Source organism: Neoarius graeffei, chromosome 26, assembly GCF_027579695.1.
Source record: "Neoarius graeffei isolate fNeoGra1 chromosome 26, fNeoGra1.pri, whole genome shotgun sequence".
Lineage (NCBI taxonomy): Eukaryota > Metazoa > Chordata > Actinopteri > Siluriformes > Ariidae > Neoarius > Neoarius graeffei.
Window position 1 is genome coordinate 43,609,559 of NC_083594.1, and position 23,568 is coordinate 43,633,126.

The following is a 23,568-nucleotide window of genomic DNA, read 5'->3' on the forward strand; positions in this document are numbered from 1 at the left end:
GACGAGACCTGACGAGTTAGTTTGTTGGTAGCAGAACAAAATGTCTGGACACAAATCGGGTTTTCAGAAAAGGAAAGAAAATAAACGGAGTGTTGAAAATACAAAAAAGGAGGCAGAAAATGCAAAACGAGTTTTAAGGTAGGACAAATGGTTACTTTTCTGAGGCAGCCCGCCGTGGCTGCAGGCTTTCATTTGTATCATTGAACGGTTAGTTTTCTGAGGCAGCCCGCCGTGGCTGCCTGCAGGCTTATTTATTATAGCCCATTTAGTTAAAATAGTTGATATAAAATGTTTATAGTTATGTGATGGTTGTCCTGATTTAGACTGGTGGTTTTTTTTTTGGGGGGTTGCGCGATGTTGCACCCGGGTCCAGATTAGGGCAGAACCGGCCCTGGCTACATTTCAGGTGTAGTTTGTTTTATGTATGTATGTACTTGCATAGATGTGTACTTGGTCTTCCAATATGGCGCCTAACAAAATCTCGCGGCGCGGTGACGTCATGCGGTAGCCCTCTATAGGGCCTGACTAGCCTTTGGTAACACACTAAACGAATTATCTTTCATTTTTGGCACTTTTTCTGTTTGTGTAGATGGGAAGACATACTGAGAATCCAAATCGCCAACATTTGAAATAATAATTGTTTTGAATTATTTCTTGTCTTATTTAATGAAGGTTGTAATAGAATTAGCCTACATTTGGCTTAAGCTGGATGAGACAGAGACATAATTTTATAGCCATTTGTTAAACAGCTGACAGGGAACGTAATTAACCGTTCCGGGAACGAAATTTTTTTGTTCTAACCGGTTCGGGAACGTCTATTTAATGGTGGAACCCAAAACCGGAAACATTAAAATTCTGTTTCTGTTCGGAACGAACCAATAGGAAAAAAATTCTGGTTCAAAGCCCTGGCAAATACCAACACTAAACAGCAATTTGCAGGAGGTAATGGCATGAAAGGAATGATAGTGTAAAGAGTGCAGCTAAGAGAAATCAGAGCTGCGTAAAAAGCGAGAGGCAGAGAGCAGAAATGAAACTGAACGGGGCGGGAGCTAGGTTAGAGCAGTCAACGTAAGTTGGCATTTAGAGTGAGGGCACACAATTTTACCTTTCCATCCTTGCTTTAAAATTGTGATTTTCGGCATACGCAAATAATGATGGCACAAAATCTGGACTGCTTGAGTCAAGCAAGAGCTCTCCTACAAACAAAATTGCATGCAAAGCTAAGTTAACATGCTAACAATATTCATTACATTGTGTAACTATGACCCAGCTAATCAGACAAACGCTACCAAAGTATTTTGCTACATCAATAAACGAAGACTAGAAAGAATAAAAAAGAAAGATTTAATAAATAGCCTGATCTTACCTGTGATGAAGTGGGTGCTGCAAACCCACGCATTTTTGATGGTGCTTTCATCCCAGTCTACACGTTTGATGGCTTGTAGTCATAGACGTCGGCGATTTTTTTTTGGAATGGGTGAGATCCTGCTGGAATTCTGTACATTTTAACCCCATCACTGCTACGATTCTGACACCCGACAACACAACAACTAGGCGTTTCTTCCAAATATTTCTTCTCGTCTCTACCGTCGCTGAGTCTTTTTTGGGTCCAGGCTGCGCGCGCAATTTCCTCTTGTGTATGAATGACGTTTACTGCGAAGGGGTCTATAAATAAAGCATTAAAGCTAGACTGCCTTTCAGATTTTTCAAGTGTAGGTCATAAAAAGAATTTTCCCTGACAGCCAATTATTTTTGTTTAGTGGCCTGAAAGCTACTGAGTTCGAATCACAGTTTTTATTTTATTTTTTTAAATATAACAATTAATGAATTTAAAGCCACGTGGCCCTAAATTCGCCGCTATTTTTTCCTGCTTCACCATGACCCAATTCAAGATACTACGTCATGCATTATGTGGTGGGCTTTCCCTGGTTGCACAAGGCATTGTGGGATACAAATTTGAAACAGGAGAGAAAAATGGAGGATGCGAGTGTGTGAATGAAACGTGAAAGACCGACTCCAGTAATGGAAAGCGAGAAGAAAAGACGTTATGTTATATCCGAAGGAAAGGAAACGCAGGACCAAACTAATAAACATCGGTGGTCAGCGAGCACCTCGGTGTAATCAGCTGTTCGTTTAGCGACAGAATGATGTAACAGTCAGTGCACGGTCAAAGGTAAACCTGCAGATGGCAGTAATGCAACACTGTGGATGCCAGCTGCCGTAAAACCCAAAAGAAGAAGGAAAAGAAGAAGGTAAAGCTGCGCATTCGCACATGGACTTCCTCTGTCTGCTTGACTGCGCGAAGTGAGTGATTTCGTCCACATTATTTGCTTTAATCTCCTTAAATTAAATAACTTCCCAGCCACAGAATGGCCTGGTTTTTTTTTTTTTTTAGATATTACAAAAATAAACATATATCACAATGACCAAATTTCAGAGGGAACCAAATTTCACAGATTTTATGAAATCGAAAGGCCGTCTACTTTTAAATAAGGCATCACAAATATCTAGGCATGGAGCATTTAAGCATGATTTAAAATATGTGCTACATTTTCTGTGCTATTTTTAAGACTTTTAAATACAAGAGCAAACTTACGTTCCATCTTCATTACTTCTGTAGAACACCATAAAGGGATCCGATTTCCCAAAGAAGTCCTTCTTGTCCAGCTTATTGGCACAAAACTGCATGGTTGCACTATCCTGCCAAAAAAAAAAAAAAAGAGAAGTAGTACATCTGAACTGATGTTTATATGCATATGCATATTCTGTGTATTAGAAAACTGCATTGTGCCCTCTGCATTTTAATGACTGCAGAAAAATGAAGCTGTAGCCCTTTTGTGTAATTCCACCGGGAGAAAGAGAGCCTCATTACAAAGAACCTGGTCTTTTCTCTGGCATTTCGAACAGTGAAAGAGTATAATGAAGTCTGCAAACAGACTTCACACTCAAGCACGTCCTGTCTATATGTTTGTACTGATGAAGATGGAAGTTGTATTAGAGACGATCTGTATATACGTAACATTGATCGGGGCAAAATTATGAGTTTGGACACGAGCGAAATTTATTTTCCACTATATCATCTAAATACAAAACTCCCAGGTGACTATGGGCGAGAGGCGGGGTACACCCTGGACAAGTCGCCAGGTCATCGCAGGGCTGATACATAGAGACAAACAACCATTCACACCTACGCTCAATTTAGAGCCACCAATTAACCGAACCTGCATGTCTTTAAACTGCACCCGGAGGAAACCCACGCAGACACGGGGAGAACATGCAAACTCCGCACAGAAAGGCCTCCGTTGGCCACTGGGCTCGAACCCAGAACCTTCTTGCTGTGAGGCGACAGTGCTAACCACTACACCACTGTGCCGCCCCAAAACTTTGCCTATCACTAATCAAAATGAATGACAAAGACACGTAATTTACGTCAAAACCATTTGCATGTTCAGCACTTTTAACAATAGACACTGTCACGCAGCATCTTTGCAGGAGATGCTTTAGGCACCTAATGAGCCAGCCAGAGGCGACAGTGACAAAAAAAGCCCTTGAGATGGATGACATGAAGAAAAAAACATCAGAGAAACCAGACTCAAAAAGGGAAACGATCCTGACACCAGATTGTGGGATTATAAAGCATTTCTCTTGCTTAATTTGATACAAGTTGTATACCGTCAATTATTCCATCCACAATAACTGGATATGAACAATCGTGCGCTCTGATTCGCTACTCTACTACTAGGCTATCAGTTCGTATACCGTGAGTAGAGAAAAACAAAATGGCGGAGCGTATTGGTGAACCAACCGAGGACGAAATAAAAGCTCGACTCAAAAACAAAACCCTAAGAATACCAAAAAAAAAGCAGCAACAAAATATGGAATAAAAGTATTTGATGGTAAGAACACATCTTTTTTTTATTTTTCAAGAATTATTAGTAGTATTATAACATTTTTCACAAATTGCTCCTGTCATTTCGCCGGTTTGTTTACATTCTAAGCGGAAATGATTTTGTTGGACGTTTTGTATAAGGTTTTTATTTATCAAATTTGCAAAAAATTTAAAATAAAAATGTTCTGTTTCTCAAAATCCAGTCAATGTGACGACGTGCCTTGTCGGCTATCAGCCACGGGCGATTGCTCTAAGACAACGAGGGAGGCTCAGCCTCCTCTAAAAATGACGAACATCGTGTAGGATGAATTGTGCTAGGCTTATGTTATAGCCGACCTTATAACATTTGCTATTTCAGATCCAGAATCATAGAAATATATGTGCTCAACCCAACTACAGTGCGAAATCATTCCGTTATAACTTTCCCCAGTTCGCCTAATGTGTGCGTGAGTTTTTCCCCCTCATGACAGCGCGATGCAGCCCAGCCTCAGTGGACTTCAATGGCATTTGGGAGCTATGCGCTTTTCAATCTCAAAATGCAAGACGGTTATTGGACAAATACTGCGAAAATGCCCGCCCACGGACTCCCAGCCTCACATGGGAGGGACATGGCAGTTTCCGCGAGGAGCCTGGTGATTGGTGAAAGCGGCCGGATATTTTCTTTGATTGACAGCTCGTTTCAACTATAGACAGGCAGCGGTGAATCTCAGTTCAGTCCCATGCGGATTCGCAAGTGCTGTGGTGTATTGTAAGAGCTCAGCTTACATTTCGATTTCATTCATTACATACGGTTTCTACCAGCTTTTTTAGTTTGTATATATTTTCATTGTAAATAAAGTGTAAATATAGTGTTGTCAAGTTTGCTATCTTAGTTCCAGAAATGTCGTTTATTTGAGTGACTGAACTTGAACTTGAGGGGGCTAGTCAGCTAGCAAGAAAGCTGCGCACGGATGCCAAGCATTGCAGATTTAATTTTGGCGAAGCCATTTGCCAGTCTTCCTTTCGAGGAAAAAATTAAAATTAAAGAGCAGGGTAGACCAACGCCTCAAATTGACTTGGTGAAAAAGGTAGGGAATAATACTCGTTCCTTTCAGCTCTCCTGGTACGAGAAAGTGAATTGGCTAACAGCAAGTGACCCACATCAACAACAGTAAATAGGCCACTTTAGTAATATGTCATGGATGGACCAAAAATATAGAATCTATTTAAAATGTTTATGCTGAGTATATTATATTGTAATATATATTTTTCTGGATATGAATTAAACACAGCTACAATTTGGAAAACATTTTTAAACAAAAACACAGCCGAGAACATTTCACACTACAGACCTGGATTAAAAGTGAAGGGTTATCAAAATTGTCAATAAAACATTTCTCAGTCAAAATAAGTAAAATATAGGGAAAGTGTCATTGAATGAAATGTGTGGCACCCAGCTCTATGTTTGGCTCCCCAAGGTCAGTGCTTGTGCCTGTTCCAGAACACTCTGCTGTTACTGCTGAGGTTCCTGACAAAGAGCTGCTTTCAATAATGATCAATTTTTAAACAACATGCCACAATTTTAAAATATAAAATGTTAAAACATACCCCCCAACACCACCATCATGTATATTGGACAGTAGGCTAATGGGCCAAAAGAACCTGTTATTTCACAGTTTGTGATGCTGCCAACAATCAGCCAGATCAGAGCAAAATTGATGTGTTTTTTCTTTTTTCTTTTAAAATCTGGAAATATCGTAACTGACCAGCCTCCCCTGTTTGAAAGACTACCAGCCGCCACTGCTATCAGCACATGTACGACTCGATTTCGTGGAATAGCTGTTAAATAGTATTGAGTGTGCTGAAGGAGTATTTAGTATATGCATGATATTTTTGGATTACAGCAGCAGTTCTTAGTTACACGATGTTGGCTATAAACTGTTGTTGCTGTTGTTCAGTTTCACAAATGTTCCTTCATTATCACAGCTCGCAAAATTGGACAAACAGCGCCAACATGGTGAGTAAAATAGTGAATAACCATCAGCAATCCCTGTTGTGTCCTTTGAACAGCTCTCGAATCCTATAATACTGTATTTAAAGATCCTTTAAAGAAATGAGCTGCTCATTATCCAAAACATACAAGAACGTCGGAGGTATTGTCATGACTTGGGCTTGCAATCAGTCCAACAGTGTTCATTAAATTACCCATACTTAAGCCTTCATGCTGATTTGAAAATAAAAGTGTAACTGCAGTGAAAATTAATATGTGGAGATCGACATAATACTGCCAATCATGCCAGATAGCGTAATGTCTTTCTGCGTGGAATTTGCACTTGTATGGTTTGAAAAGATGGAGGCTGGGTTTTGGTTTGGGTTTTTTTTTGTTGTTGTTTTTTTTTTTTTTAGTCTCGGAAGACAGTTCTTCATCCTGCCACACTTTCGTGCATGAGACATTTTCTCACCTGAAAACAGACCTCCCTGGCTCACTGATGCGCCTTCTCTCTTCACTCAATACCATATCCTCAAGGGCATCAGGCTGAAAAAGGTTTCTTTGACGACAGCCAGAAGATTAACAAATGCAGCAAAAGCCATCGCACTATTTCCTGGTTAAAGTATAAGGGCCAAACTGAGTACTGGCTCAAATTGCTTGTGGTAGTGTGAGAACTCAAATTGTCCAGTAATGATTTTTTGTTTTTGCTTCTTGCTTGCTGTTAAGTATGCTTCAAAAACATTTGAACTGTCTGACATACCCTGGTTTGCCAGTTGTCCAGAACAATCTTCCTCTCACTGCGTTCTGCTATATAGTTCTATAGCGTCTTTTCCTCAGTGTGTGGGTTTCAAGGACATTATTTATTTGAAATAATATTTGATTTTTATGAGAAATCATCATATTCCATCCATCCATCCATCCATCCATTACCGCTTATCCTGTACAGGGTCGCGGGTAAGCTGGAGCCTATCCCAGCTGACTATGGGCGAGAGGCGGGGTACACCCTGGACAAGTCGCCAGATCATCGCAGGGCTGATACATAGACACAAACAACCATTCACACTCACATTCACACCTACGGTCAATTTAGAGCCACCAATTAGCCTAACCTGCATGTCTTTGGACTGTAGGGGAAATCGGAGCACCCGAAGGAAACCCACACGGACACGGGGAGAACATGCAAACTCCGCACAGAAAAGCCCCCCGTCAGCCACTGGGCTCGAACCCAGAACCTTCTTGCTGTGAGGCAACAGTGCTAACCACTACACCACCGTGCCACCTTGAAATCATCATATTTCCCAGGAATATTACAACGAAATCGAAGTTACAAACGTTTTGATAGCATTTTGATTGAAGGATACTTACATTAGACCTTCATAACACATTAAAAAATTGCTTTTATAAAGCAACAGTGGATGATTAATCTTAGGCTAATGTTAGTTTTATGATGTATTGGTTTATACATGAAAGAAAGAAAAGAAAAGCATTATCAGCCAGCTATTATTATTATTATCCATTATCATAGTTTAAACCTCATCTCATTATCTCTAGCTGCTTTATCCTGTTCTACAGGGTCACAGGCAAGCTGGAGCCTATCCCAGCTGAATACGGGCGAAAGGCGGGGTACACCCTGGACAAGTCGCCAGGTCATCACAGGGCTGACACATAGACACAGACAACCATTCACATTCACTTTAGAGTCACCAGTTAACCTAGCCTGCATGTCTTTGGACTGTGGGGGAAACCGGAGCACCTGGAGGAAACCCACGCGGACACGGGGAGAACATGCAAACTCCGCACAGAAAGGCCCTCGCCGGCCACGGGGCTCGAACCCAGACCTTCTTGCTGTGAGGCGACAGCACTAACCACTACACCACCATGCCGCCCTGGTTTAAACCTTTGTGTCTTTAATATTTCATGCTTATCTCAAAGGTTATTAGTTTGTTATTAGAAAAAATACCAATACTGGGCTGTTTTACTGATAGCTGACGAGGCGCATAGTGCTAAGTCGGTCATAAGCCACGTACAACGAGATTGAGTGGAATAACTGTTTTATTCAATCCACATTCACTGGATTTTGAGAAACGGAGCATTTTTGTTTGCAAATTCGATAAATAAAAACTTTATTCAAAATGCCTGACAAAATCATTTATGCTTAGAATGGAAACAAATCGGTGAAATGACAGTAGCAATTTGTGAAAAATGCTGTAATAATAACAATAAGTCTAGGGAAAAAGATACGTTCTTACAATCAAATACTTTTATTATTCCATATTTTGTTGTTGCTTTTTTGTATTTTTAGGGTTTTGTTTTCGAGTCGAGTTTTTATTTCGTCCTTGGTTGGTTCAGCAACACGCGCCGCCATTTTGTTTTTCTCTACTTACGGTATATGAGCTGATATCCTAGTAGTACAGTAGCCAATCGGAGCACGCGCTTGCTCATATCCAGTGAATGTGGATAGAATCATAGAAGATATTCGTATACATTATTTTTATAAAGCAATGACGCCGTGTTAAAGAGTATCTCAAAATGATGTCTGCTGTACCTGTGGTATATGAGTTGCTCTCACTGAGGTTTATCATCTGTGTCCACCTGAGGAGATTCTGTGCAAGCTGTAGAGAGCCACTTGACGATGTTATCTGATTGAACCTACGTGTAGCAACATCTCCGTCCCTATAAGACGATCTCTCCCAAGCAGACCCCTTTTGTTAGGAAAGCCTTGGATCACCAGCAAGCTAGCACCTGGACCCTCACTGGGACAAGGACATGTTTCTTTCTGTGACATTCTGTAGACTGATAACCCACATTTGAAAGACGCTCCAGTGTACCAAAGGTAATTATTACAGCATCTGCCATCATCAGTCCGAGCATCCCCAACAGAAGCCTGGCTCGGTTTGACTGGCAGGCATAATACTGTCTGCCACACACTGACAGGTGAATTAAGTGAATTAATGGTGTGTCCTGTTTCAGTGCTTAGGAAGTTATTTTCTGAGTTCATTATGAGACCAAGTGCTGTTAAGTATTCAGTGAAGCTAGAAATGTCCTAAATGGTACTGGCCATCAGGGGACTCAAGGATACATCTGAAAAAACATCTGTGGTACTATAGAGAGACAAAAGAGTAGAACTTTAAATGGAATTCCTGTCCTTAGAAAGCAGACCTTAATAACCATTTGTGATCTGGGGCAATCTTGAGGGTACTTGGCCACCATCATGTGACTGTAGCAATCAAATGCCTATATAATTGGAGATCATGAGCTGAGATGAGGTCAGCCAGTGGGCATACTTCTGCAACCTGGGACATTCGCATGAGACACTGACATCCTGGAGGGCAACTCCAGAACTTTGGAGGCAGATGGGATGCTGCAGTGAGCACTCGCTTTGAAGGAACTTCATCCCCAAGACGCATGACATGGCCCAAAAGCCACAGTCTGCCCCTCTTTATGATGATGATGATGATGATATAGGGGTAGGGTCACCTGCTCTTGAATAGACTTAGTCATTTGTGACATGGTGGTGATACTAGCGGATACCAAGGCTGTAACATAGGCAGGTTGGGTGGTAGGCATTGCACAGGCCAACCAACATGAACTACTCAGTCCTGTGGTTGGAGGTTCAGATTACATCTGACAAGCTTATCATCTAGAACTGGAGTATTATTATACATACAGGCCACTTTTTCCATGGAATAAAAACATGTATTCGATTCCCTTCTTGTGGGCTTGCAATATCGTTAGCATGTCGCTTATCCTCCGTGTATTATGCCACTCTCCCCAATGGAGAATAAGTGTGCAATATTGTTATAATATTGCACATTGTCAAAACAACACGACGTCACACTTTGGCGCTCATGCAAAGATCCAGTGCCAAAACTTTTCTGCTGCGCATGCGCGCAATAATTTCTTTGTCGGCTGGGAGAGTGAGAAGACGCAGTTAATTCAGTGCCCGGATTCAGCACTAAATAAATAAATTGAAAACTGAAATTAAAGACGCGCTGAACACCTGAAAGGCTACCAAAACTTCCCTGGATATTCTTCACACACATTTACAAGAGAAAAACATACCAACGGACATCGAAAAACTGGAAAAGAGCAATAGCGGAAATATTGTCAAAGTTTGACTTGGAGGTGAGGAAAAGTGACGGAGACTTTTACAAGAGGACTTCACTCGTGGACTTCACTCAGCAAAGCCCTTTTGTTTTGAACAACTGCAATGGAACAATTAACTACGACCAAAAGTAACTTTGAACTTGACCTGTCAACCTGGATGTTGCTTGTATATCAGTTGGGTTGTTGTTCAGGCTTTTTGGACTTGTACCATTTTTATTGTTAGAACTTTGACTTTGTACAGTACATTGGATTGACAGAACATTGAATTACATTTGATCAGAATCAGCATTCAATATTGGTAAGTTCCCCCCATTCTTAACTTTTTGTAAAATCTATAATTGTTCCGGGTGGCACGGTGGTGTAGTGGTTAGCGCTGTCACCTCACAGCAAGAAGGTCCGGGTTCGAGCCCCATGGCCGGTGAGGGCCTTTCTGTGCGGAGTTTGCATGTTCTCCCCGTGTCCGCATGGGTTTCCTCCGGGTGCTCTGGTTTCCCCCACAGTCCAAAGACATGCAGGTTAGGTTAACTGGTGGCTCTAAATTGACCGTAGGTGTGAGTGTGAATGGTTGTCTGTGTCTATGTGTCAGCCCTGTGATCACCTGGCGACTTGTCCAGGGTGTACCCCACCTTTCGCCCGTGGTCAGCTGGGATAGGCTCCAGCTTGCCTGCAACCCTGTAGAACAGGATAAAGCGGCTAGAGATGATGAGATAATTGTTCCATCAAATGTGTATGTATAATAATAATATTGGCTGGGTTTTTTTTCGTGGTCTATCAGATATATTCCATTCAGCTACTCGCTTTTGACTTGTTCAGTATCATGCTAGCTGAATGGAATATATCTGATATACCACTCAAAGCCAGCCAATATTATTTCAATAATAATAATAATAATAATAATAATAATAATAATAATTTCCACTTCAGTGGAAATGGGATCTTGATATTACTTAGGTTTAGTGTACACATCGTAGTAGTAGTTAGACAAGGGTCATTTCTCACTCAGTTTTCAAGCTATCTGGATGAAACTTGGTGTGCACGTAGGTAGTGACCATCTATGATCTCCATATCATGCATGACATCACATGACGTCATGACATCATTTTATGACATAAAATTTACAGGAATGGCTATGAATGAGACCACCTGCTACAGTAACAGGACAAGCTAGACAAAATTATTTCATGCCATCTTCCATGGCCCTTATACTTAGGCCCTAATACTTTTTTTGCACTCATTTGACCTCTGACCTTGACCCTTTGCCAGAATTAGGCCAAAGGTCACTTATGCATTAAATTGCTACTCCTCCCTCATTTTTTCATGAATTTTCACCAAATTGGGTACGGAGGTCCTATTTGGGGGGCCTCAAAACCGTTCGCATCGGTTAAGCGATTTGACCCATTTTCACTGAGTTACGTGACCTTGACCTTGTCAATTAGGTGGCTCTATAGCAAAAAGTCAGAGTTTTGTCTGTTTTTCATGGTCTTTGAGTGAGCCTTGCTCCTTTGCCATAGAAAAACACTTTTTAATGAATATTTATAGTTTTGACCTAATGACCTTTGACCTAGGTCACATATTTTCAATGGCCTATATCTCAAAAACGGAGCAAGATAAGGCCATAGTTACTATTAACCATGACTAGAAAGTCATATATGGGTTTTCATTTGGGAACATTGGTTTTGCCCTGGAGTGACCTTGACAGGTCAGATCAGTGATCTGCATATTTTTCAAGAAATTGGTGAAAGATAGGAACTTGGTTAATATTATTAACCATGGTCGTATAATATCATTTTCCCTTTGTCATCAGCTTCCAGACAAGTGGCCTCATTTCTCTCAGTTCTGGGACCTTGACTTTTGTCCCAAGGCCTCAGGTGTGGAAATGGGATACCACTGTGCCCTTGGCACAGTACCTCTAGTTGTTATTATTATTAAATAATCATCATCATCATCATCATCTGTCATCCGGGGAGCCGGTGACTTGATAAGACATCCTATCCCAGACCCGCCGGTCGAGCATAGCTGCTCTGAGTTTATCTTCCTTCAACCCCGTCTCTCGCTCGAGGACCGTTTTCAGAGTGGTACGTGGTCGACCGACTTTGCGCTTCGCCTCAGGCTCCCACAAGAGAACTTGTGCGGCAGGTTGAACGTGACGAAACACATGGCCGCACAATGCCAGACGGCGTTTGGCGATTATGGTCGAGAGGCATGGTAGGGAACCGTACAGGCGGTCGTTTGTCCAATGGTCCTGCCTGGCAGGACCATTAAATAATGATCAATGATTAATAATAATAATAATAATAATAATAATAATAATACCCCAACATTGTTTTAAAAATTGTTTTTCAGTGCATACAGGCCAAATGTTGTTGCTGATTAAACAACTGTGAAAAAATTCATAACATGCAGTAACAGTAGCAACCTAAATGAATGATAATCGAGTCTTTTCTCTTGTATGTAGAAACAGTCATACTATATACATCCTCTAATGTCACCTTGTGAGCTTTCTTAAACTTCACACAAGTCTTTGCTTTATAAAATATTTATGCAGCACTCATGAATGTGTAATGAAGGCCCAATGTAGGCACCCCTGACTGAAACATTACAGGGTTTTTTTTTTTCCCTGCTGAAAGCTGGCGCAAGTTTAGACAGAATCACAGATAAGGGTCCTCAAAGTGCAGTAGAAATTTGAGCTAAGCAATGGATAGTGGCACAATCAGACTCAAGGCTGTTGCATTGTACCATTCCAGACACGCAGACTTGCCACAGAAAACGAGCAGGCGAGATTTTTGCATTCATTAAATCTAGAAAATAACCAGTGTTTAAATTTATGCAACCTCTGCATAAACCAATTCTGGATAATCTCTAGCTTTCTCCTTCAACGCTATTAAGTAAACATGTTTTCTCAAAGCCCCGCTGGAGGAACGTTTTCTAAGTGGTACAACAGATTACTGTTTAAGAGGAGAGGATGTTGTGCACAGTGCATCTTCTTAGTGCAGTGGAGATTAGTGGAACAGGAACTGGCACATCTAATCAAGCATCCTTCGAATACCAGGTCTGTTATCTGGGCTGCAGTCAGTCAGCATGGTGTTGCTGTTGCCTGGGTGGCTTGCAGACTTCACATGACATGCTCGTAGTTTTTAATGGTGCAGATGGTGTATTTTTATCAACAAATACAGACAAGCTTTGTTGGCCAGGGTTCCAAGGTTTTAAAATTAACAACGCACAAACAGAGAGTATTATGGAGGGGGGTAATGTGATGCCATTATCTGTATCTGTTTCCGTATCTGTTTAGTGCTCCGAATATGCATATCTGTGCATCATATTTGCATTTAAACCTCAAGTGGGAATGGCCAAAAGCAGAAAGCTTTCTTTTTTAATTAAATATGAACCCCCCTGGAAATGAAATGCGTGATTTAAACCATTGTGATCATAACCAGGCAGTTACTAAAGATGAATGAATGAATGAATGAATGAATGAATGAATCATGCATGATGAAAATGAATGGGATTTCTTTGTCCAGTAGGTTTCATAATTGACCATGCCCTCAGGTCCATGAGTTTTATATCCGACTGCCCATGAGCTTCAAACTGTACCGTATGTGAACACTCGTCCACATGAAAGTAAAAATCCTCCCACTTGACTTTTTTCTGTATGAGTCTCAACCAGCATTCTGAATAATGAATATCCAAAGAATGAGTATTTTGTTACTATTATTATCCATGGGCGGCACGGTGGTGTAGTGGTTAGCGCTGTCGCCTCACAGCAAGAAGGTCCGGGTTCGAGCCCCATGGCCGACGAGGGCCTTTCTGTGTGGAGTTTGCATGTTCTGCCCGTGTCCGTATGGGTTTCCTCCGGGTGCTCCAGTTTTCCCCACAGTCCAAAGACATGCAGGTTAGGTTAACTGGTGACTCTAAATTGACCGTAGGTGTGAATGTGAGTGTGAATGGTTGTTTGTGTCTATGTGTCAGCCCTGTGATGACCTGGTGACTTGTCCAGGGTGTACCCCGCCTTTCGCCCGTAGTCAGCTGGGATAGGCTCCAGCTTGCCTGCGACCCTGTAGAACAGGATAAAGCAGCTAGAGATAATGAGATGAGATGAGATTATTATCCATTATTATACAGAGCAGCATGGTGGTGTAGTGGTTAGCACTGTCACCTCACAGCAAGAAGGTTCTAGGTTCGAGCCCAGTGTCTGACGGGGGGGCCTTTCTGTGCGGAGTTTGCATGTTCTCCCCGTGTCTGTGTGGGTTTCCTCCGGGTGCTCCGGTTTCCCCCACAGTCCAAAGACATGCAGATTAGGCTAATTGATGGCTCGAACTTGACCGTAGGTGTGAATGTGAGTGTGACTGATTGTTTGTTTCTATGTGTCAGCCCTGCAATGATTTGGCGATTTGTCCAGGGTGTACCCCGCCTCTGGCACTTAGTCAGCTGGGATAGGCTCCAGCTTTCCCATGACCCTGCACAGGATAAGCGGTTACAGATAATGGATGGATGGATTATTATACATACAGGACACTTTTTCTATGGAATAAAAACATGTGTTCTATTCCCTTCTAGTGGGTTTCGTTCATTTGGTTTGATAGCATGCAATATTGTTATCATATCGCTTATTCTACATGTATTACATCACTCTCCCCAATGGAGAATATCGTTTACAATATTGCATGGTTGTCAAGACAACATGACGTCACACGTCGGAGATGTCAAACTTCTGCGCTAGCAAGCAACTGTGACATCTCATCTCATCTCATTATCTCTAGCCGCTTTATCCTGTTCTACAGGGTCGCAGGCAAGCTGGAGCCTATCCCAGCTGACTACGGGCGAAAGGCGGGGTACACCCTGGACAAGTCGCCAGGTCATCACAGGGCTGACACATAGACACAGACAACCATTCACACTCACATTCACACCTACGGTCAATTTAGAGTCACCAGTTAACCTAACCTGCATGCCTTTGGACTGTGGGGGAAACCCATGCGGACACGGGGAGAACATGCAAACTCCGCACAGAAAGGTCCTCGCCGGCCACGGGGCTCGAACCCGGACCTTCTTGCTGTGAGGCGACAGCGCTAACCACTACACCACCGTGCCGCCGTGTATGGATGATAATAATAAAAAACAACTCCTCTTCGACTCGTTCAATATCATGCTAGCTGAATGGAATATATCTGATATACCATGAAAAAAAGCCAGCCAATATTATTAAAATAATATGAATCCCTTTTGCAAATCTCAGTAAGTTTGGGAAAAGGACAAAAGTGATCATAATTAAATGGCTTTATGTAAAATGTGTTGGCAGACGTCAGTCCCTACAGTCCGTCAAATCAGAGTTGGCCAAATCAGAGATTCTTCACAGATATGAGTTGGTCAAAAGCATGCGTGAAGATTGACGCCTTCACCTCCAACACCACCCCTACACATTATCGGTTCCATAGACAGAGAAAAAAAAGACACTCGCACGCAATAATGAAGGTATACAAATGTATACACAGCCAAACATCCCACGCCTCTCATTTTAATGAAAGGCTTTTAGAACTCACAGGTCAAATGACCAATCACAAAAGCTTCCACAGCCCACAATAAGACCGACATTACATGGCATTTAGCAGATGCTGTTATCCACAGCAATGTACAACGAGTGCAAAAGTCAGGTACACAAAGTGCTGGACTTCTAGACAAGAAAGTTCTAGTGCCAGCTGAACAAGTGACAGAATAATAGTTAGCGTAATATTCTGTTGAAGTACCAATTCTCACCAAACAGCCAAGGAAACAAACCAACCATACAAAATACAACTAAATAGAGAATTCAAAACGGCTAACTCCAGGCTCGACAGTACACAGCCTGGGTTGGTCTAGACCAAAACGCAGTTACGCAGTGGGCAGGGAAGAAGGGGAGACATGCAGCCTGAAGAGGTGAGTCTTCAGTCTGTGCTTGAAGGTGGTCAGGGAGTCGGCAGTTCTGACCTCAGTGGGAAGGTCATTCCACCAACGGGGAACCAGGACAGACAGCAGTCTTGAGTGGGCTGGGCAGCAGCGGAGAGGAGGACGGGCCAGTAGTAGCAGAGCAGACCCGACCCAACCAACATAAAAATGCAATTACAGCTGTAACACACCAGTACTCAGAGAAAATAGGCATACTTAACCTATGCTGCAGGTTCACAAAGGATTCACAGATGCCCCTTTTCCACCAAAGCAGTTCCAGGGCTGGTTCGGGGCCAGTGCTTAGTTTAGAACCGGGTTTTCTGTTTCCACTGACAAAGAACTGGCTCTGGGGCCAGAAAAAACGGTTCCAGGCTAGCACCAACTCTCTGCTGGGCCAGAGGAAAGAGCCGCTTACGTCAGCGGGGGGGGCGGAGTTGTTAAGACCAACAACAATAACAAGACTGCGAAAGGTCGCCATTTTTAAGCGACGAGAAGCAGCAGCTGTACAAACGCGAAGTCATCCATTATTATTGTTGTTGTTGTTGTCGCTGCTGCTTCTTCTGCGTTGTTTTTGCTTCGATATTCGCGCCAAGGTTTATGCAAACGTAGCGACGTAACTGACGTATACAGCGATGTAATGACGTGGCTTCCCTTAGCACCGCGAGCTATGGAAAAGCAAACTGGTTCTCAGCTGGCTCGCAAGTTGAACGAGCTGTGAACCAGCACCGGCACTGGCCCCGAACCAGCCCTGGAACTGATTTGGTGGAAAAGGGGTAAATGAGTACAGGAGCTGCTCATTCAGGTCTTCACAAAAAGGAGCCTGTATTATGTCTGTTACACATATTACATAAACGGCTAATCACAACTAGCTGAAGTAATTGCTATTAACCAGTAGGTTCCACGAACAAAATGGTTATTTTTGGAATTAATTTCTTGACAAAATCAAACTGCTGCACATTTTATGATTGATCATTTAGTCTCTGGACTATTTGTAACTACACGTGACATTATACTACTTTTTCTTTTCTTTTTTTCCTTTTTTTTAAAGCTTTAAAATGAATCATGTTGAATTCAGGTACTTCACTTAAAACTACTCTATAACCTTACAGGAAGAAATACATAACCATGGGCATGATTTAAAAAAAAAAACTGTTGCTGAGGTAATTTAGGTGTTTACTGTTATCATTACATGGCTTACTTAAAGGTAGACTGCCTTTCAGATTTTTCAAGTGTAGGTCATAAAAAGATCCCCCCCAACACCCAATTATTTTTGTTTAATGGACCGAAAGCTACGGAGTTCGAATCACAGACTTCCAATTTTATTAGGTTTTTTTTTTTAATTGAACAATTAATGAATTTAGGGCCATGTGGCCCTAAATTCTCCGCTATTTTTTCCTGCTTCACCATGACTCAATACAAGATACTACGTCATGCAGCATGTGGTGGGCTTTCCTCGTTCACGCAAGGCATTGCGGGATACAAATTTGAAACAGGAGAGGAAAATGGAGGATGCGAATGAAACGTGGAAGACCGACTACAGTAACGTTAAGCGAGAAGAAAAGACGTTATGTTGTGAAGGAAGGGAAACACGGGACCAAACTAATAAATATCGACGATCAGCGAGCACCTCGGTGTGATCAGCTGTTCGTTTAGCGACAGAATGATGTAACGGTCAGTGCACGGTCAAAGGTAAACCTGTAGATGGCAGTAATGCAGCACTGTGGATGCCAGCTGCTGTAAAACCCAAAAGAAGAAGGTAAACCTGTGCATGCGCGCACACACAGACTTAAATTAAATAACTCCCCAGCCACAGAATGGTCTGGGTTTTTTTTTTTAGATATTGCAGAAATAACCATATAGCACAATGACCAAATTTCAGACGGAACTAAACTTCACCGACTTTATGAAATCGAAAAGCCGTATAGCTTTAAATGTATACGTGTATAAAATTCTGTGATAATTCAGGCCCCATTTGCGCTAGAATAAAATCGGATTCATGTTTTGTTTTGTTTTTCCCCCTCTGATATCCAATCTAGAATTTCCTGCTGGTATCAGCCCAAAATCGACACTGCTATCATATGCAATCATCGTTCGCAAGATTACAGGAGAGATGCTAGTTTACAGGCTCAGCACATTCTATTTATTTGTTCTTCTACTTTATTGCGTAGCAGCGAATCTCTTGTTGTAGGACTTTGTATTACTTTTTTTTTCCTAACTTGCAAACTGTTGTGTAAAAAAGCAACATAAAACTTGAGATGGTGTCAAAGGCAGGCGCTATAGATGTTCATGTATTCGTGATATATTCTTAATCAGATTTTAAATATTTCATATTCAAAGAAATTGAAAATTCAGTAAATAAATTATGATGTCTAAATCCGGTCCATAAAGTCATATTTAGTTTTTTTTTTTTTTAAGCTATTTTACAGATTAAAGGGGAGAGATGAACTATGATGCCCACCTACTTTCCTCCGTCATGTAATTTGCAATTCACTTTGTTCTGAATGCTTGTTAAAAATGATTTCTCATCAACACGCATGGCGCAAAAGCAACAGAAACCTTACATTCCATCTCTGCCTCTAATAGGGAAATAAATCGACCGACCTGACCCACTTCGATGCATCGTGATCATGGGAAATGCCATATCACTCTGGCAGATGTTAGTGAAAAATGGGATGGTGTTTGAGGCAGGAATCAGATCTCCTTCAGCAGCAGTGCAGTGTGATCCAGTCTTCTGAATATCAATGTTAACACCATACCAAACAGCCCTGTGAAACAGCCCACAGGTTCAGTAAAAGGTTGGATGCACAGCAGGACTTCAATACGGCCAGGAAAAGTATCCCCAAGTGCCAGTTTCTCGCTGATATATGTGCTGAATATCCTGTATGAGAAATATTACTTTTAAGACCTTGATCCCATTTCGCATACCATGTCTGAAATCACCGTTCAGCTTGACAACGATGACTGAATACCAGCATTTGGGTCTGATTGATTAGCAGGCAGTGTGCAATTCATTCTTAATCAGACACATACCAGGCCTCTCTCATGAAACTGTCAGCAGATGATGTTATCAGCTGCTACAGTTAAGCCTCTTCTGAGCTCTCGGGTCCTCCACATGCAAGATACAAACGGAGGCTACATAGCTGGAAAAGATCTAGACATCCCTCCAGCTGTGAAAAGGAAATCGATATTATCACTGTCATCAATGTGGCCTTTTTGTCAACATGCAAGTCCCTTAAGACTCAGCGTGGTGTTTGGTGAGCTCAGATAATCATGCATCTCTCCGTACTGTACTTATCGCACACAAAAGAGCATCTTCGACCAAGAAAGGGATCAATTCTCACTTCCAGAGGCTTCAAAAGCCCAGTTTAAGGGTCTTGGACGGATAGCGGCCAAGCCGAGGCCTGCAGTTGTTTAAGCTATTGTGCTGTTAACGCACGAGCGATTCAGACTGCAGTTAACCCCTTCAATGCCCTTTGAAGAGTCATGTACGTCATGAAATTTTTTTACCGCTGTGCCTTATGACGGAAGAATGTTTTAGGCATTGACTGTAATTCATATGTGCCACTGCGAAGTAAAAGTAATGTGCCATGTAAGGTACGTAAAAGGAGGTGTTTATGACGAGTAGAGTACGTCATAAGGCACAGCAGTAAAAGATTTCATGACGTACGTGACTCGTCCAAGGGCACTGAAGGGGTTAAAAGAGTCAGAAAGGGAAAAAAAAAAGGTTTATGGTTATGAACTGTGCAGATGTCATAAATGCAACTATGAATGTCTTTGTATCGAGTACTAACTGTAACTATAACACTTGTAAAGATAATGGTACCGGTACTTGTAGATTGTTATGGCGTTTGAGTCTCATCTCATCTCATTATCTCTAGCCGCTTTATCCTGTTCTACAGGGTCGCAGGCAAGCTGGAGCCTATCCCAGCTGACTACGGGTGAAAGGCGGGGTACACCCTGGACAAGTCGCCAGGTCATCACAGGGCTGACACATAGACACGGACAACCATTCACACTCACATTCACACCTACGATCAATTTAGAGTCACCAGTTAACCTAACCTGCATGTCTTTGGACTGTGGGGGAAACCTAGCCTGGGAAATCCCATGCTGCTTTGCACAATCGTTCCGATCTGAAAAGACAGCATGGAAACTATGGTCTAAAGGCTCGCCTGAGTTAGGGAGCCAATCAGAGAGTGGGGAGGGGTGGAAAGACGGTGATGCGTACTACTCGACAAACGGAAGCTTGTAGTTTATTTGGGACTGTTTACGGATCACATTTAACATGGCGGCGAGCGATACGAACCAAACTTTCGATCAAGCTTTGTCTTGCACAAACGGCAGTAATCGTTCGGTGCCATTGTTTTCCTATTTTTGTTTTGCCTTCTCTTTCTCTTTCCTTCTCTTCTTCGCCTCTTCGTCTTCTTCGTCGCTCTAACTACGTCACTGGATGCAACTGCCATGATTGGCCATGGGCTACGTATACGCCAAATGATAGACATTCGCAACGTCCAATAAACGGCCGTTGACAATCATAAACCACACCTCCCCTACGAGAAATTCAATAGGCGGATTCCAGACCATATTTCACTTGTGATATGGTCTGGTGTTAGCCTGGGAAATCCCATGCTGCTTTGCACAATCGTTCCGATCTGAAAAGACAGCATGGAAACTATGGTCTAAAGGCTCGCCTGAGTTAGGGAGCCAATCAGAGAGTGGGGAGGGGTGGAAAGACGGTGACGCGTACTACTCGACAAACGGAAGCTTGTAGTTTATTTGGGACTGTTTACGGATTACATTTAACATGGCGGCGAGCGATACGAACCAAACTTTCGATCAAGCTTTAGACACTGTTCTGAATAGTCTAGAGCGAAAGTTTGTTTTAAAAAAAGAACAGCGTTTATTTCAGCGTTCGGTGCCATTGTTTTCCTATTTTTGTTTTGCCTTCTCTTTCTCTTTCCTTCTCTTCTTCGCCTCTTCGTCGCTCTAACTACGTCACCGGGTACAACTGCCATGATTGGCCATGGGCTACGTATACGCCAAATGATAGACATTCACAACGTCCAATAAACGGCCGTTGACAATCGTAAACCACACCTCCCCTACGAGAAATTCAATAGGCGGATTCCAGACCATATTTCACTTGTGATATGGTCTGGTGTTAACCAGACTAGGGGAAACCGGAGCACCCGGAGGAAACCCACGCAGACACAGGGAGAACATGCAAACTCCGCACAGAAAGGCCCTCGCCGGCCACGGGGCTCGAACCCAGACCTTCTTGCTGTGAGGCGACAGCGCTAACCACTACACCACCGTGCCGCCTGGTGTTTGAGTCTACTTTTTAATTGCTTATATTTGTACTATTAAAGGGACATAGTAAGACTGAAAAACTTACTTTTTCAGTGCTTGTGCACATACATTTGGGTATCTGGAGTGCTTACCAAACAACAAACTCTGAAATAAGACACAGTGTGTGAAATGAGGATTTTTAAGCAAACGGTCACCAGAGAGACAAGTCTGAAACGTTGTCTGTCCGTCCAAATTTCAGCCTGTCCGAACAATGGGCCAAAGGCCCGGAACAATGCGGCCAGGAGTCTGGAGCCCGCCTTAATCCTTTGATGCAAAACATATGCACACCCCTTCTAATGCACAACATGGGTCAAAAATGACCCGCATTCATTTTCCAGGTTATTTCATGCTGACTGAGTTTTTCTTTGCTCTATCTTTTGAAATCAGTTTATTTTATGATTGAATATTCCAAGTATTCTTTAAATATCTTGTTTTTAATTACCACAAATCATTAATTTAATTTTTTTCTTTCCTACTTTATGAACAAAAATACTTTTTATATTACTACACATGGGCCATCCAAGTGTGATTTAAGATGTCTTAATACTATAATAATAATTTGTTTCAAGTAATTACTTTAGCAGTGAATGGGGCCAGTTATTTATTTATTTATTTATTTATTAAAGGTCCCATGGCATGAAATTTTCACTTTCTGAGGTTTTTTAACGTTAAAATGAGTTCCTCTGACCTTCTTAAGTCACCCCAGTGGCTAGAAATTTCATAATGTGTAAACCAAACTATGCCCAACATTTGAGAATGGCGCGTCAAAACGGCGCACTGATAAGCTCTTCCCTTTACTACGTCAGCAAGGGAGATGAACCCCACGCCCCCCCTCTGGATTCCCACCCACTGTATGGATTGCCCCGCCCAGTTGTAGTGAGGAGACCATAGAGGACACAACAACATGGCATCACCTAAGCAAGCGAAACATGGAAATTGCGCTGTACATGGATGTGACAACACAGAAAGGAGTCTGTTTTTACTGCCGACGGGAGAGCCCCCGAAGACGCAGTGGCTTAATTTTATTTACTTCAATAATACGCCATCGAGTCTACCTAAGAGGTGTATGTTTGTCGGAAGCATTTTCCTGAGGAATGTTTCCACAACTTGGGACAGTACAGGGCAGGTTTTGCACATCAACTGTCACTGAAGCCTGGGTCCGTACCAAGCATCCCTGCCGCATCAGCAACAAACAGCGAACAAGTAAGTGTATAACTGGTCGTTTTGCCGTGTTTTAAAATCGGTGCGTTAGCCTTGCAATGGCTACATTAGCTGTGCAGCTAACCGCTTCCTGCAGTTAGCCAGGTAATCTGCGCTACAAAACTAAAGAGCATGCAGCATGCTCTGTTAAACTGAGTTTAGTCTGGAAATTGACTGTAACTTATGAGCTTATGTTTGACTATTGCTCCGCAATGCATGTCTTCTGTTGGATAAGCGATATGTTGTTGTAGTTGCTGCTTCTATCCTCTTTGGTTATGGAGTGCGTGTTCAAGCCTAGGGTATTATACATTCGTAAACTACCACTCCGAACACTCTCACTCTCTGTTCTCTGTGTCACGTTGAGTTTACGAAAGGAGTCCGAGGGAGAACGGGGTTTTGTCTTAGCAGCGTGGCTACAGGCGCTGATAGCAGCGAGTATGTGTGTGTGCAGCTTGGTCAAGCCCCTCCCCCCATGGCCCGCCCCCACCCTCTACTCTTCCCCGCCTCCTGCTTCTCATTAGCAAAACGACGCACTGGGAAAAGCGCTGAAATGGGGCTTTCTCCCAGGAGGCTATATTTACGTGCTGAGGGTTCATTTCGAGAAAGGCTGCGGATATAACATCTGGAAGCCTCCACGAGCCCGTTTAAAGCATCAACAAACCACCATGCCATGGGACCTTTAACTACGTAGTTAGCTAAGCCAACTACAATAAAATTAGCTAACTAAAGTAGAATATGTCGACAGCTCGGTAGCTAATAATAATTACTTGTAACTTTCTGACAAGTAATCTACTCGCTCTCAAGGGAACCTAAACATAATCAATTTTTTTCTAAGGTAATGTTCGAACAATTGAAAAACATTACTTGCATGTATTAGATGGGCAAAGGGCGCTGTGCTGAGCTGTGAAATGTCTGACACAAGCACAATTCACAGTTCCCACCAAACGCTGGAGTAAATGCATGCGGGTCGGTTCTGACCCATGTGTGTAAACTTGATGTAGAATTACAAAAGCTGTGCTTGTTCATAACTTAAGAAAGGAAAAATAAAAATGATGATTTGTGCTAAACAAAAACAAGATATTGACTGCATATTTGGAAAAGTAAATGACAAAATGAATTTATTTCAAAAGTATAT

The 23,568-nt window shown here is 42.3% G+C and overlaps 1 protein-coding gene across 3 annotated transcripts in view; it reads right to left on the reverse strand.

Annotated features, from left to right (window-relative positions):
• cpne5b (copine Vb) overlaps nt 1–23,568 on the reverse strand; it is a 304,129-nt gene that overhangs the window by 119,949 nt on the left and 160,612 nt on the right. For all 3 annotated transcript variants that reach the window (XM_060910664.1, XM_060910665.1, XM_060910663.1), the window contains one exon: nt 2,597–2,700. In XM_060910664.1, coding sequence (XP_060766647.1) covers nt 2,597–2,700 — 104 coding nt within the window. The remainder of the gene's footprint in view (nt 1–2,596; nt 2,701–23,568) is intronic.